The sequence below is a fragment of the Tinamus guttatus genome, unplaced genomic scaffold (genome assembly GCF_059628265.1).
Source record: "Tinamus guttatus ecotype Peru unplaced genomic scaffold, ASM5962826v1 Tinamus_guttatus_pri_ptg000242l, whole genome shotgun sequence".
In the NCBI taxonomy this organism is placed as follows: Eukaryota; Metazoa; Chordata; class Aves; order Tinamiformes; family Tinamidae; genus Tinamus; species Tinamus guttatus.
The window spans coordinates 7,093,056-7,106,963 of NW_028288776.1; the positions used below are offsets into that span (position 1 = coordinate 7,093,056).

The 13,908-nt window shown below is 45.7% G+C and overlaps 1 protein-coding gene across 3 annotated transcripts; it reads left to right on the top strand.

Moving 5' to 3' along the window:
* The first annotated feature begins 1,657 nt into the window (after positions 1-1,657).
* On the top strand, positions 1,658-13,513 carry NASP (nuclear autoantigenic sperm protein). 3 transcript variants are annotated; one of them, XM_088526147.1, is made up of 15 exons: positions 1,660-1,812; positions 2,453-2,503; positions 2,987-3,097; positions 3,636-3,716; positions 4,220-4,317; positions 5,036-5,932; positions 8,403-8,479; positions 9,395-9,471; positions 9,601-9,674; positions 10,760-10,948; positions 11,207-11,373; positions 11,609-11,662; positions 11,752-11,823; positions 12,770-12,901; positions 13,347-13,513. In XM_088526147.1, exons 1-15 carry the CDS (start codon positions 1,748-1,750, stop codon positions 13,398-13,400), a joined length of 2,199 nt encoding a protein of 732 aa, XP_088382273.1. In that variant the 5' UTR covers positions 1,660-1,747; the 3' UTR covers positions 13,401-13,513. The 3 variants fall into 3 exon arrangements, with proteins under 3 accessions (XP_088382275.1, XP_088382273.1, XP_088382274.1); XM_088526148.1 differs by having other exon boundaries at positions 8,406-8,479; XM_088526149.1 differs by lacking the exon at positions 12,770-12,901 and having other exon boundaries at positions 1,658-1,812.
* The last annotated feature ends 395 nt before the right edge of the window (positions 13,514-13,908 follow it).

The window sequence follows — 13,908 nt, forward strand, 5'->3', positions numbered from 1 at the left end:
CCTTACCAGTGTTTTGTACCTGTAAAATACGTTTAATGCTTATTGGCTTCCATATAGACAATACAGAGCCCAGTTTCTATGGTCTTATCAGAATTAAACAAAGGGATTCTTCTAGATCTATTGATGCCATATGGAATGTTATAGGCAAGAGTACCAGTTAACTGGTGGAAAAGTAAGCTCAACTGTCTTAAGCTTAAGAGAAATAAAGAGTGCTTTTTTTCTCCCCATAGTAACAACCCTTTTTATTCAAGTAATTCAAATACCTGTGTTAAAACCCTTATATTCACCTCAAGCATAATGCAGACCAAAGTCTCAAGTATTTTCTGCAGTGAGCTGCAGAGCATGCAGCTGAACTAGGACAAATCTCTTTAAATAAAGATTTAAGAAGTGATAAAGAATTTACCTGTCCCTCTGCAAAGTGTTTTCCAGTGCAGTCTGCTGGTGAACTTAAACTTGAGTGCAGAAAACAATAGCAATTTGGTTGGGATTCTTTACTAGACTGGATGTTTAAAAAAAATCCATGTTGTTCTTTATTATTCTAATCAAAAGTAGATGACTTTTGAGTATGGTTCCTGCTGCAAATCAATAATGAAGCAGTTCTGCTGTGAAGGTGCCACGCAGAATGCCAACAGCATTCATCTCAGCAGGAGAGGGCTTTTGTCGCTTGCATTTTCACTTGTCTGTTTGCACGCTTTAAATAAATACTGTATTCAGGGTATGACTTGGAGGTTTTTTTCCCCCCTTCCTCTAATGGCTGGATACCGATTAGCTTTTCTCTCGTTACTTTGCTAAGCAAGAGGACATGGATCAGGAAGGCGGCACTCAGCTCTGTCACTGCTGGAGCGGCACACGCGGCCCGTGCTGGTGCTCTCATTTTGAAGCTGGGCTGGGGCACATGGGCCCCGGGTCGCCCATGGCTTCGCCTCGCTGCCACCGTCTGGGTTTCTGGAGGTCTCTGCCGTTGCAGCCACCACGTCGGCACTGCCACCCGCGCTGCGAGGCGGCAAAGCGGCCGTGCGAGCCTCAGGGAGCCGCTGCCCATGCGCCTCGAGGGGAGGCGGGGGTGCCCAGGTCCTCCTGGAACGAAGGGAGGACAACGGGCTCCCCGCAGTGATGCTGCCCCGTGGGGCTGGGGCCTCCTAGCGTGGGCGGCGGGTGATAGTTCAGCCACCGCCGCCCATGCCCTGGGCCTGCTTCGGGGGGGGGGGGAACAGGGACCTGTGCCCTCCGTGAGACGCCCTGTGAGGCACCAAGGCGGGCGGCTCCCCGGGGCTGGCACCGTCATTTGCCGCCTCGAGTGCGAGGTGCCCTGGCCGGGCACAGGCCGCGGCTGCGGCGGCCTCGCTCAAGCGCCGCCACACGGCGCCGCCCCGCCCCCCTCGCACGGACTCCATTTCCCAGCGCGCCCCGCGCGGCGGGCCCGCGGGACTCCATTTCCCAGCGCGCCCCGCGCGCCGCCTTCCGCGGCCGCTCCGGGCGCGCCCCCTCCGCCGCCGCCCGCACTACGTTTCCCACCTGGCCGCGCGCCCCCCCCCCCCGCTAGGACTACGCTTCCCGGCCTGCCCCGCGCGGCGGCGCCCGGGGTGGCCGGCGGCGGCTCTGCCGCGGGGCACGCTGGGTGCCGTAGTCCGGCGGCGGCGTGCGCGCGCCGCCGGGCGGGCCGGGGCGTGTCCTGGGGGGTATATAGCCCGCCGGAGGGGTAGGGGTCTGCACTCTGCCGCCGCCGCCCCTGTCTCCAGCAGCTTCTATGCAATCTCCGGCCGCCACCGCTGCTCCGCCCTGCGTCGAGCCCGCGCCGGCCTCCCGAATTAGGTAGGCCCGGGGCCGGGCGCGGCGTGTGCGTGTCCGGAGAGGAAGAGGGGGAGGGGGCCGCCCTCGCGCCGCGAGGGGAAGGAGACGTGGTGGGGGGAGGGGGATGGGTTCGTTTTGTGGGGACGGGAGGGAGGTGCGGCCGAGGGCTCTGCCTGGGCCCGCGCGCCCCCTGCGCCCCCCTCCCTGTGCCGTGGTACGCGCCGCTCGCGCCCCCGTAGCGCCAGCTGGGCCCGCTCGGCTCGCGCAGGGGCACCACGTGACCCCCGCGGGGCCGCTGCCATCTTTGTTGGGGGCAGGCGAAGCCGCGGAACCTGCCCGCGGGGGAGGGGGCGGGGAGCGGAGGGAGGGGGGGGGTGTGTTGGGTGGGGGGTGGGAGCGTGTTGTGCCGCGTCACGTGACGGCGGCCGCCGGCCTGTGAGGAGCCGCCGCCGGAGCTTGGCGCCAAAGGCGGGGGGCGGGGCCGGCGGGGAAAGGCGGGAAAGCTCCCATTGTCTGCGCGAGGCGGGGCGGGGGCTGCCGGCGCGCGCGCCCTTTGTCCCGGGGGGCCCCCCCCCCCCCGGCAGCGACCGGTCCCCAAGCAGGGGCCGGGGCCGCTCGGTGGGAGCCCGTCCCGAGCCCGCGTTGCCTCCTTGCCTTGCAGGATGGAAGAGGAACTGGCTGCCCCATCCACCTCTGCAGAGAAAACAGACAGGTAGGTGCAGGCTGGAGCTGCTCCCAAAGCCCCTGGCTTCAGGGCTGTGTCGGCTCCAAGGATCAACGTAACAAATCCTTTATTCCCTAAGAACGAAACAAAGTCCTGGAGCTAGGACTCAAATCCACTGTTTTTTTTCTCAGCAGCCATTGTCACAGCCTGGCTTTGCTCTGTGCCTCTCAGTATTTGCAGAATCACTTCAGCATTGTGTCATGTGGCTCTTAATGCACGTTGTGTTTAAGTTCTTGCTGTCGTCTCCCCTTCTGTCGCTTGCTTCTTGCAGCAACTGGTTGCCTGTCCTTAGTCACCAAAGCCAAAGGCTGGTCCACGTAAAACTGCTGGTAGCACCAAGTGTCATGCACGTGGCTTGCTCTCATATATAAAACTGACTTGGCTTCAGAGGCAGAAGGCAAATTTTTCTGTCATCTCACTCTTGTAATTATGTGGAAACTAATGGAATCTGGTATTCTGTTTTTTTTCCAGTATGGATGTGGATGGAGAATCTAAGAAGCTATTGGGCTTAGGACAGAAACACTTGGTAATGGGAAATATTCCAGCTGCTGTCAATGCATTCCAGGAAGCTGCTAGTTTGTTGTAAGTAATAAGATGCCCTCTGTGTTTTTGTAGGTCTTGGGTTTTGGCTTGAGCATATGGATGGGCTTAAATGGTTTAGTTTCCTGCCTTGTGTAGGTTGCTGCTTTTATAGTAGTGCTGGGGATGGGTACAAATTACTTAAAAGTAGCAAAATAAACTTAGGTGTCTGTAAATACTGTAGCTGATGTGTCAATTCAGACAGCTCTGTAATAGTCATTGTTGGTGTTTCTGGGAGGCAAAAACATCTGATGCTTTATTTTGCAGTATATGGTTCTGGTGTAGACTGTTAATCTGAAAGTAGTGGTATCATGGTGCTTGACCATTCTCTGATGATATGGGTCAATCTTTGAGTGTGATAATTGCTGGGGCTCCTCAGTTAAATTTTTGTTGGATGGTCATGAAAACCAGCTCTAGATTAGCGAGAAGAATGTTCAGTACTTGCTTGAAAGTGGGAGGTAAACTAAGGAACTGATTCTTCCTGTTCAATAGTTCTGAAGTACAATATCAAGCCCAGAATAATGCTTTGTTACTTTTGTAGGGGTAAAAAATATGGTGAAACAGCGGATGAGTGTGCAGAAGCTTTTTTTTACTATGGAAAATCTCTTCTGGAGTTGGCCAGGTATGCTAATGGTTTCTCATTTATAGTGCATCCATAGATGCATCGTGTGCTTCCTCTGGTTGATTTATACCTGAATGTCCCAGGGAAATGGGGGAAGGAATGGCTGTTTTAAGAGGCTGTTGAGTTTGATCACAGAGTGAGAAGTGGTATTGGAAACAACAGGATGTTTTTCAGTAGAAAACCAGCCACTCTGTAGTAGAGTGTTCCTATTTTTGAGTCCGATGCTACTTTGTAGCAGAAGCACTTTCTTTTTAAGGAAACATTTGGCAAATATCCATGTTTCTCTGGAGGGGGAAGTGTTACCTAACCAGTATCCAGATATTTTTCAGAGCACAACCACCCTGGCAATTGCTGTTCACCTGACAGAGCTTTGTGATCAAGAGTCTGGCTGGGGTAGTGGGACTCTGTGCTCCTGTAGGAAGGATTGCACTGGAAGGATTGTGCTGCAGTTAAGGCAGTATGCATATAAGTGCCAAGGCATGACAAACTCTTATTCTCCATAGAATGGAAAATGGTGTATTGGGAAATGCATTGGAAGGGGTGCAGGTTGAAGAGGAAGGAGAAAAAGCTGAAGATGAATCTGTGTCACCAACTGTTGATGGTATGTAAAGCTGTCTGCTGTGTCATGGAAATACCAATTTTTTTTTGTCTTAATGATCTGAGCTCAGTTCATTACTTTCCCTAGATAGTCTGAATCATTGTTTAGAAACTCTTGGCCTTAGTGGATGACTTTTGTTCAATCTTTACACAAGTTTAGAGGAACAAAACCTCCAAAACTTCTGTGAGGAATTGATCATTTAAAGCACATGTGAAGGATCACCAGATGCCTGTGTCCTGAAACGCTGCATTCAGACTTCCTTTCTTAAGTTTCGCAATCCATTAGAACTGCTTTGTAAGCTTGCAGCAGTGCAATGTTTGTGGTAGAACAGGTCAGTCTCTGTTTTGGGGAAAAGCTCAAGAACAATAACTATTCTATACTACCTGCAGCTGGTGGTAATACAGGAATTCCTGTCAGTCCAGGCTATTAAGAAAAACTTGGTGCCTCTTGCTTAGCTGTGACTAAAAATGCTACTGCACAGAAATGCACACTGCTTGAACAGCCGCTTGCCATAATGCAGTCTGGGGGAGGGATTGCTTAGCTTGTGTTGCACTGTTGGTTATGTCCTAATATGTTATGTTTCAAAAACTTTTTTTAAGGAAAGTTACTTAACTTGATGGCAAACCAACACTAGAGGGTCTGAGGGGTGGTATTTTCAGTGCCCATTGAATGCTTTTATCACTAAACTTGAAGACATGTTTATGCTTCCTCAATCATGTAGAAGAAGCAAGGGAGGAGTTGAGAGAGCAGGTATATAACGCCATGGGGGAAAAAGAAGAGTCCAAAAAACCTACAGAGGAGTCTCCAGTCCTAACTGAAAAGGAAAACAAAGGAGATGTTGAAATGGAAGAGGTGTCAGAAGGAAAAACAAGAGGAGAAGAAGCAACTGCTGACAGGGAAGTAAAACTTGAAGAGGCTGGAGAGAAGACAGAGACTTCTGTGGAAAAAGTAATTCCAGAAGAGTGTGAGCAGGAAATAGCTGTGGAAAAGGAGACTACAAAAGGAGAGAAAGTTGTGGAAGAGAAAACTGTGGAGAAAGAGCGAAAGATGGCACCTGAAGAGGTGAAGGAAGCAACTGAGGAGAAAGAAAAACTGAAGGATGTGTTGGATGAGGAGGCCAAGGCAGCTGTGGAAGAGACTGAAACTGCAGAAAAAGCAGCGGCAGCTGTGGAAGAGAAAGGAATGGCAGGAGAGCAAGCAGCAGAAAAGGAGACAGAGACCCCTGTGAAAAAGGGAAAGGCTGTGGAAGGGGAGGCCGAGGCAGCTATGGAAGAGGACACAACAGCACAGGAAGTGACAGCAGAGGCACAGGCAGATGCTGTGGAGCAGAAAGAAGCTGCAGAAGGGCAGGCAGAGGCAGCTGAGCAGAAGAAGGTGGAAGAGGAAGAAGAGCAGGTAGAAACAGCTGCAGAAGGAAAAACAGATGAACCCAAAGAGGCAGAGTCCTCAAAGGCCCCAGTGTCTGCAGAGAGTAAAGAGCTGTCTAAGGACATGGAAGAAAAGGCTGAAGTAGCTGCTGAGGTAGAAAAAGAGGAAACAAAAGATGACCTGATGGAAGAGGGTGATGGTGCTAAGGTAGAAAAAGAAGAAAAAGATGACCAGATGGAAGAGGGAGAAGGTAACAGTGAGGAGAAAAGTACTTTTGGATGGATGACTTGATGGATTTGACTGGCTAACACTGGGTAAAAAGTGTTCCATTCAGAATTTTCTGTTTGCCTTAGAATAAGGAAAAGGCATGGTGAAGAAAGGGGCTGTTGAAGGATATTTACATCCAAGTAACTGGTTTCAGTTAAATTTCAAGGAACAGTGAATAGTTTCAGCTTCTTTAGACTAATGCTTAACTAACTGCAAAGCAAACCTTTTAAAGCAAACTTACACATTTCACAATGCTGTAAGTAACAGCTAGGCTGGTGGAGAATACTGAATGGATGATCACTTGCATGCATCTGGGTTCATTGCACTAACCTTTAAATAATTTGAAGCATAAGTTGCCTCTGGTTATAACCCCATTATTTAAATCAGTAGAGCAGAAAAGGCACAGCTGAACACATAATGAAATAGTAAATCCTTTCTTATAAAACAAAGGAACTCTGCGTGAGCCTTTATAGTGATTAAACATGAGAACTTAGTTGGCAAATCTATACTTAACTAGGCTGGAATCTGGTGGCTTAGTGCTTCTGTTTAGCAGTCCCCTGGTTATTGAGCTCTTTCTGCCATTCTGCATCCCTGCTTCATTATAGCTGTATTTCAGGATTATGTTAAGTAATCTAGCAAGACTTTTACACTTTCTGTTGTCTCAAGAGTTTTTTCTTACACAAGTTACTTGATAAGCAGAAAGCACCAGTTACCAGCTTGTCAGTAGCTCAGCTGCCTGGGAGAAGCCTTACTTAGATGTGGCAGACTTGGTAGTTCTGGACACTAGCAGACCTTGTATTGCTGAACACAGAACACCTTCAAAGTGGTGAAGCAGCTTCCTACTATAAACTAGGAGAATAGCTATAGAATTGTTAAGGTTGGAAGGGTTCTTTAGAGATCTAGTCCAACCCCTTTGCATGCACAGGGTCACCTAGAGCATGCGGCACAGGATTGTGTCCAAGTGGGTTTTGGTCTCCAGAGAAAGATTCCACAACCTCTCTTGGCAACCTGTTCCAGTGCTCTGTCACCCTCACTGTTAAGAATTTTTTTTCCTTAAGTTCCTGTAGAACTTTGGTGCTTCCGTTTGTTGCTGTTTCTTCTTGTCCTATCTGTGGCCACCACTGAAAAGAGGTCGCCTCATCCTCCTCACTCTTTCCCTTGAGGTATTTACAGACACTGATCAGGTCCCCTCTCAGCCTTCTCTTCAGGCTGAACAGGCCCAGCTCTCAGCCTTTCCTCATAGGGCAGATGCTCCAGGCCTCTGGTCATCCTTATAACCCTGCACTGTACTCTCTCCAGTAGCTCCACATTTCTCTCTGCTGTTAATTCTGTGAAAGGCTGTTTATGGGAACACAGTTCTTCCTTTTCACAGAATGGTTGAGGTTGGAAGGGAGCTCTAGAGATCATTTAGTCCAACCCTGCCCTGCTCCAGCAGGGTCACCTAGAGCATGTGGCACAGGTGGCCTCCAAGCAGGTTTGAAGATCTCCAAAGAAGGAGACTCCACAACCTCTCTGGGCAGCCTGTTCCAGGGCTCTGACCCTCACAGTAAAGAGGCTCTTCATATGCAAATGACTATTAGTGTGTAGCAAATCTTGGTCTGGTGCCTTGTCATCCCAGATTCTCACTACTTAAAATGGACCTTAACTTCCTACCATCTCCTCTGTTTTACCTTTGAAGTTGTCCTCTTAAATATAGTTTGGGCCTTGTCTGGTATATGTGCCTATTTTGGGTGGAGGGGGAGTTGGATTGATTTGCAAATTCTCTAATCTTCCTAAGAGTAAACTTTCTATTACTCTCAAATTAGTCTCTTGTCATGATTCTATAGGGGATTCCTTGTCATAGTGTGTCTTTTCTGGCACGCAAGTCAACTGATACTTCAAAGCAATTAGCCAGACACCTTCACTACCTGTTCTGCCACAGTCCTTCCTACTGGTAAAGCACTTCATGCAACACAGATTCACAGTTTCATAAGTTAGATCCATCCTGCACAATGGCAAGTTTGTTAATAACATTGTGACCTAAATGTCTGAAATGGGAAACACTAATGAGTTCAGAAACAGGTTTTTGTTTGTATGCAGCTTGGCAGCTATCTTGCTGAAAATGCTGCTTGTTCATAGCATGAAGGTCCTTCAGCTGATGGCTGCCTTCAGGGCTGCTCAGGATCCCATGGCTCCGGTGGGAGTTAACAAGGCATTTGTGAGAACGTGGTTCTAGGTAAGGTAGCACTCCAAAAAGGATGAAGCTTAAACAGCCACTAAGGCAACCTGGAACTACCTTTGTCTGCAGCAGCTAAGGTTTTCAGCAAGATGGCTGCTGCTGACTGATAAGAGGATTTAATGTTATCTGTGTTCTTGCACCACACTTTTAACTTTTCACTGAAGGATATGGACTGTCTGGCTCCATGTAACGCATGTTGGTAACAAGCATTCTCATCCATCTCCTTTCCTTGTAGAAGCAGAAGAATCAGAAGAGGAAGATAAAGAAAATGACAAAGCTGAAGATAAGGAGAATGAATTGACAGAAGACAAGGTGAGATTGCTCATCAGCCACTGTTGGCTGGTCTGTCCAAAAGCCCTGGTAATGACTTAAAGTTCAGATAAATAAAGGTGAGCATATTTCCTCATTTGAGATGGGGGAAGCAGGGATAGTGGAGAAGTAATACTTGTCTGACTCTATCTGTTGGACTACTCAGACTTTATTCTGGTAACACTTAAAATTTGAGTGTTTTTATAGTTTTATGTAAGAAGTGATTTTTGTAAAGTAGTGTTGCATAAAGGAAGGAATGATATTAGGGACAGTTTGCCTTATAGGACCTTGTTCACCCTTGCAAGGTTGTAGCTTATCTAGCAACAGTGATCCATAGACTGCAAGCATTTGTTTCAATAATATGGCCTGACGAGTGTGGGGGCAGGCCACCTTCTGCAGGTAAAGCTGCTCTAGCTTGTCCCTGAAGCTGTCTGTCTGTAGCAGATCCTTCTCTACTTGGTTTGCTGTGTTTTGAAGGTACTTGGTCTAATAAACCCTGATTAGATGGGAATTAAGTGGAAAGTCTAATGCTGCTTAAACCTGAGAAGTTCTCTGCCACTGCAGCAGACTATTTTACTGGAGTTCAAATAGTTTATTTTAAAACATGGAACAAACTCCTCTTAACTTTTGGCTTATAAAAGCCAGTCTTGTTCTAATAACAAGGCACCAGGGACCTCCATTTCTAAAAATTAAGGGCATATCAACTAGCTACACATGCTTCTATTCAATTCCAAAATCTTTACTGCAAGCAGAATTCCAGTTGATGTAATTAACTTCTTGTGTATGCTTTTTTTTTGTATCAAATGTAAACAGTTTAATGCAAGCAGTATCCTTCAGGATTAGAAACTTAGTGTTGTTATTTAGTGATGTAATATGTAAGTCAAATATTTATTTTTAATGCATTTCTATGCTTTACAGGAAAGTGAGGAAGATGAAGTTGGAAATCTTGAGTTAGCCTGGGACATGCTGGAGTTAGCAAAAGTAATCTACAAAAGGTAAAAGTTAATCCCAATTTGCATCTCTGAAGAAACTCAAAATAAATTGTTTGGGAGGTGGCATAAGTAGCTAATAAAAGTTATATCATGATTTCAAAATTTGAAAATGACCCTTTTTGTTTCTTTTAGGCAAGAAACAAAAGAAGCTCAGCTCCATGCAGCTCAGGCTCATCTAAAACTAGGAGAAGTTAGCATCGAATCTGGTAAAAACAATATTAATTCTTATGTATAAAGTGCTGAGTTAAGCTTTCTGCTGATCTATTCCATCCTTTAAAATGATCAGATTTAGGTTATGATTTAAAAAAAAATCTTATTATGCTAGTGTAGCCATGTGAGAAGCTTTGCTATGAGTAGACAAACAAGCCAGTACCTTAAAGTGGATATATATGTATTCCAGAACAGTAGAAAACCTTGAGCTCAAAACTCATTGCATTACAAGATTGAAAACGGCCTGGTCTTCTGCTTTGTGGGAAGGTCTGTTAAGCTTCAAAAAGTAGCAAAGACCCTGTATTGAAATGCCAAATCACTGAGCATATTGGAAAGTGTCTGGGACCAAGGGGCTTTCAGATCCTAAAGCCTGCAAATCAAAAAAGGCTGGCTCTCCTGGACTCTCCAAAATCCTGGAGAACAGCCGGGGAGGACCCTTCAGTCTTATCCTTCAGAGAAAGGGAGTGGGGAGCATGCCTCAGGTTTGTCTTGTAAGGTGTCTACCTGCTCGTTATTTGAAAACCTACAGATTTTTTTTTTAAATTCACCCTTTCTCCTGTTTTGTGAAATCCAAGAAGAGTGTCATCTTTCTCTGAAAAGCACAGAAATAATGTGGCAGGCTTCTGGTCTAGGGCTACAACATGAGAGTTGTTCTGTGTCACTGTCATGCTCTGAATGAGGAGAGCATGGCTGGAAAGTGGCCTGTGACTATACTTTATGAAACTACAGCTTGAATCTAAAGGTGGTAATGCAATTCATAGCAGCAAGTAAAATAACAAAATTGATGTGTCTGCTTTTGACTTAGCTGCTCAGCTTACTGTATCAGTGAATGGATGAACTATTCTATTGAAATAAGTAGAGGAACTCTAAACTGTCCTTTGAGTGGGAGGCAGAGTTGGACAAAGTGTTGTCACTTGGTAATCTGAATCAAGGCTGTTCCTGAACTCAAGGATTTCCTTCAGTAGTAGTTCCATTCTCAGGATATATTAAAAACTACAGTACCACATGTAGTAGTTGAATAGGGAGGCAGATCTCTTTTGCATGAATGTGTGTGTCTAAAGACTTGGTCTTTCTCCTATAGAAAACTATACACAGGCTATAGAAGAGTTTCAGGCCTGCCTGGCCCTACAGCAGAAGTACCTGGAGGCTCATGACCGCTTGCTAGCTGAAAGTCACTACCAGTTGGCGTTGGCCTACCACTACAACAGCCAGTTTGATGAGGCAGTGCTGCAGTTTGGTAAATCCATAGAAGTCATTGACAAGAGAATGGGTAAGTGGATGTATAGAACTACCTAGCAAGTGGAATAACTTGTATAAGTCTAAGAAGAATTTGTTTAAATTCTTTGCCATGCAGTTTTGTAACATTTAGCCTGTTATCAGCTGCAGATCAGCTATATTAGGCTGTAGTAATGTCAGTTGTCTAAGCAGCCTTTCTTAGTGGACCCTTGCTGTTGTATATGTAGATAACTGGACAGCTAGATGGTGGAATTTTGGTTTTGCTCTTTTTGCCATAACTGTGTCATCCTAGCTATGCTTACTGAGCGAATAAAGACAACGGAAAGCGGGTCTCCTGAAGATGAGAAGGAGATTGAAGAACTGAAGGGACTGCTTCCTGAAATTAAAGAAAAGATAGAGGATTCAAAGGAGTCTCAAAAGAGTGCAAGAGTAGCTGAGCTGGCACTGAAAGCAACTCTGGTTAGTATGTCCTGTTTCATTGTAACAATCTTTCAGCAAAACTCGAACTAAAATAGTGATTAGACTATATCATAGTTACAGCTAGTAGTTACTCACAAATAAGGGCTATGAAGGAGAAATGGAAAGACTGCTGATGTTAAAGGGCTGCCGTTTTTTCCTTTTCTAAAGTACTATATGTGCTCTTGTGTGAATTAAAAGTCAATACTTGTTTACTCACTATTTCCTTTTTCTTAAGGTTGGAACTACATCTGGCTTTGCACCAAAAGAAGATAGTGGTTCTGCTTCCACGGTAAGTTAAGATAAATGTCTAAGGATTCCTATTGCCTTTAAGGATTTCTGTTTGCTGGTACTTATGTTGCAACTTCTGTCTTGTAATAGATTCCAGTAAGAAAACCAGCTGATGGAGCATCTCAGTGCGTTACAGACATCTCTCACCTAGTCAGGAAAAAGGTGTGTCCTGAAATGACTAGTTGAGCAGTTTATTTTGGAATACTACTGGCTTGCTTTGTGTAGTTGGGTTAGAGGTTATTCTTAACTCACTACTATAATGCTCAGAAAAATCTAAAAAGTAAAACCAGAAAAGGTGTGTGAATCTCCTTTCCACTGGGAACTATCCAGCCTTGGAAACTACTTCTTGATGGTTCAGCACTGCCTGACCCCACTGCTCTAACTTTGGAACTGTGTGTTGCTTCTGCTGGGGTTCTCTGAACAAGAGCCCTGCTCTGCTGAGGTCTGTCAAGAAAAGCAGGGCCCTACAAAACTTGAGAAGGTCAAGCAACCAGGCTGGGCTGGGTTCCCTCACTTCCAAGTGGAAACAGAGGATTGGACTTTGTAAATGGCAAAGCCAGTGCAATGTGTAGCAGTGCTAGTGTTTCCTACTGAGATAACAAAATGTACTGAACATAACCTTCCTTCTGTCAGAACTGTTTATTAGTATAACTATCCCATATGGACTCTTCTTGACTTTGCTGTTGTGGCACAGCATGGCTGTCTGCCTGTGTTAAATTAGCCTCTTGCAGTCTAGATTTGCTTGGAGCATCTTTTGAAGCTCCTGATTTGCTTTACACTGGTGACTGCAGATGCCCAGATACCTCAAATCCATGCACTTTAATAGTTGTGCAGCTCAGCAGTAGCATGCTTTGCTAAACTAGAACTGAGGATAACGTGACACTACAGGTATTTGTATCTAAATAATACCTTCCTGGAAACCCTTTGTAACTGAGAACTTCATACCAGAGCTTCAGAGCTTTAGTTCAATCCTAACAATTAAACTACCTGTCTTGAATCTATCAAGTAGAAGTTGAATGGATAAAGTATGGTGAGATCTAGATGCTAATGTTCTACAAGTTTAAGCTTGCATTTGTGCATAGTGAAGACTAAACAATTTTGTCCCCAGAGGAAACCAGAGGAAGAACCTCAACAGGGAGACAAGGAAGCTAAGAAATCTAAACCAGAACCGGCTGTCAATGGTGGTGGTGCTGATGCTGCCCCCAGTGGAAATGAGGTTGCAGAAAAAATGGAAGAGGAGGTGGGCAGCTGAGTCAGGAGGCTGAGATGTGTATTTCCTTCTCTCTTCAGGCATGCTTTTGTGCCTGGTAAATGGATTGGTTGTTTCCTGCTGGTCTTCATGAGGCTTCCCTGATAACTTGGGGAATAATCCCCAGTTGGCAAGGTGCATGTTGTACCAAGATGTCTGATACTGGAGACCTTTGGGGTGGGACAGAAACATGCACTGGGCATCTGGGTGGCTGAGTCAATGCTGAAGTATTTTTACAAAACAATACTCCTGGATTTTAATAACCTCCTTGTTGGGCTATAATTGTTAGCATTGGTATTTAAGATTAGCTTTTGGGCCTTGAAGACCAGCAAAGCATGTGTAGTTGGTTAAATCTTCAAATTACAGTGCATGAATTGACACTGTCCTAAGGTGTTTGGGGTTTTAAAAATAAATATGTCTTCTCTTCTTTCTTCAGACAGAGAAAAGGCCACAAGTGGAATCAGGGCCTGCAGTTGAAAGCACAGTATGATAATTCTTTAACCTGGGACACTCTTCTCCTTACAAGGAAATTGGTTTTGTATATAGTGTATTTTTTCACTTTTTGGCAACTTTTGTATGACTTCAATAAAGATTGTAAGCAAATCCTCATGGTCTTGACCTTCTTTCTGGTGCAAGCTACCCTTGCTGGTTTGTAAAAGCTACTTGGCTAAACTTAATGCTATGTTAGCCTTAACATTTCTGCTCCTGGCAAAACATTCAACTTTTCTCTCACCTCTTGAATATAATATTCCCTTTACCCTGGACCCTGCTCTGTGCTCTTAGGGCTAAGGAGATGTATTCTTAAGTCACCTCTGCTTAATGCCTGAGTGTATGCTAAAGGATGTTGAACTAAATAAATACTTTGGGAAAGGGAAGTCTTCACTTCCCGCAAGCTTAAGGCTGAGCACGTAGCTGTTAAGCTTGACTTTCAGTGTTTTGGTAAAGCTGAAGTGCAGCTGCTAGATTTCAGCAGCTTGCAGTGGAGCCCTTCTGGGGGT

Bases quoted from the DNA above. Each gene is read 5' to 3' on its own strand.
- NASP (XM_088526147.1), top strand. From the start codon at position 1,748: ATGCAATCTCCGGCCGCCACCGCTGCTCCGCCCTGCGTCGAGCCCGCG. The intron at 11,824-12,769 runs GTGTGTCCTGAA...TTTTGTCCCCAG, and splicing joins CTCACCTAGTCAGGAAAAAG to AGGAAACCAGAGGAAGAACC. The intron at 12,902-13,346 runs GTGGGCAGCTGA...TTCTTTCTTCAG, and splicing joins CAGAAAAAATGGAAGAGGAG to ACAGAGAAAAGGCCACAAGT.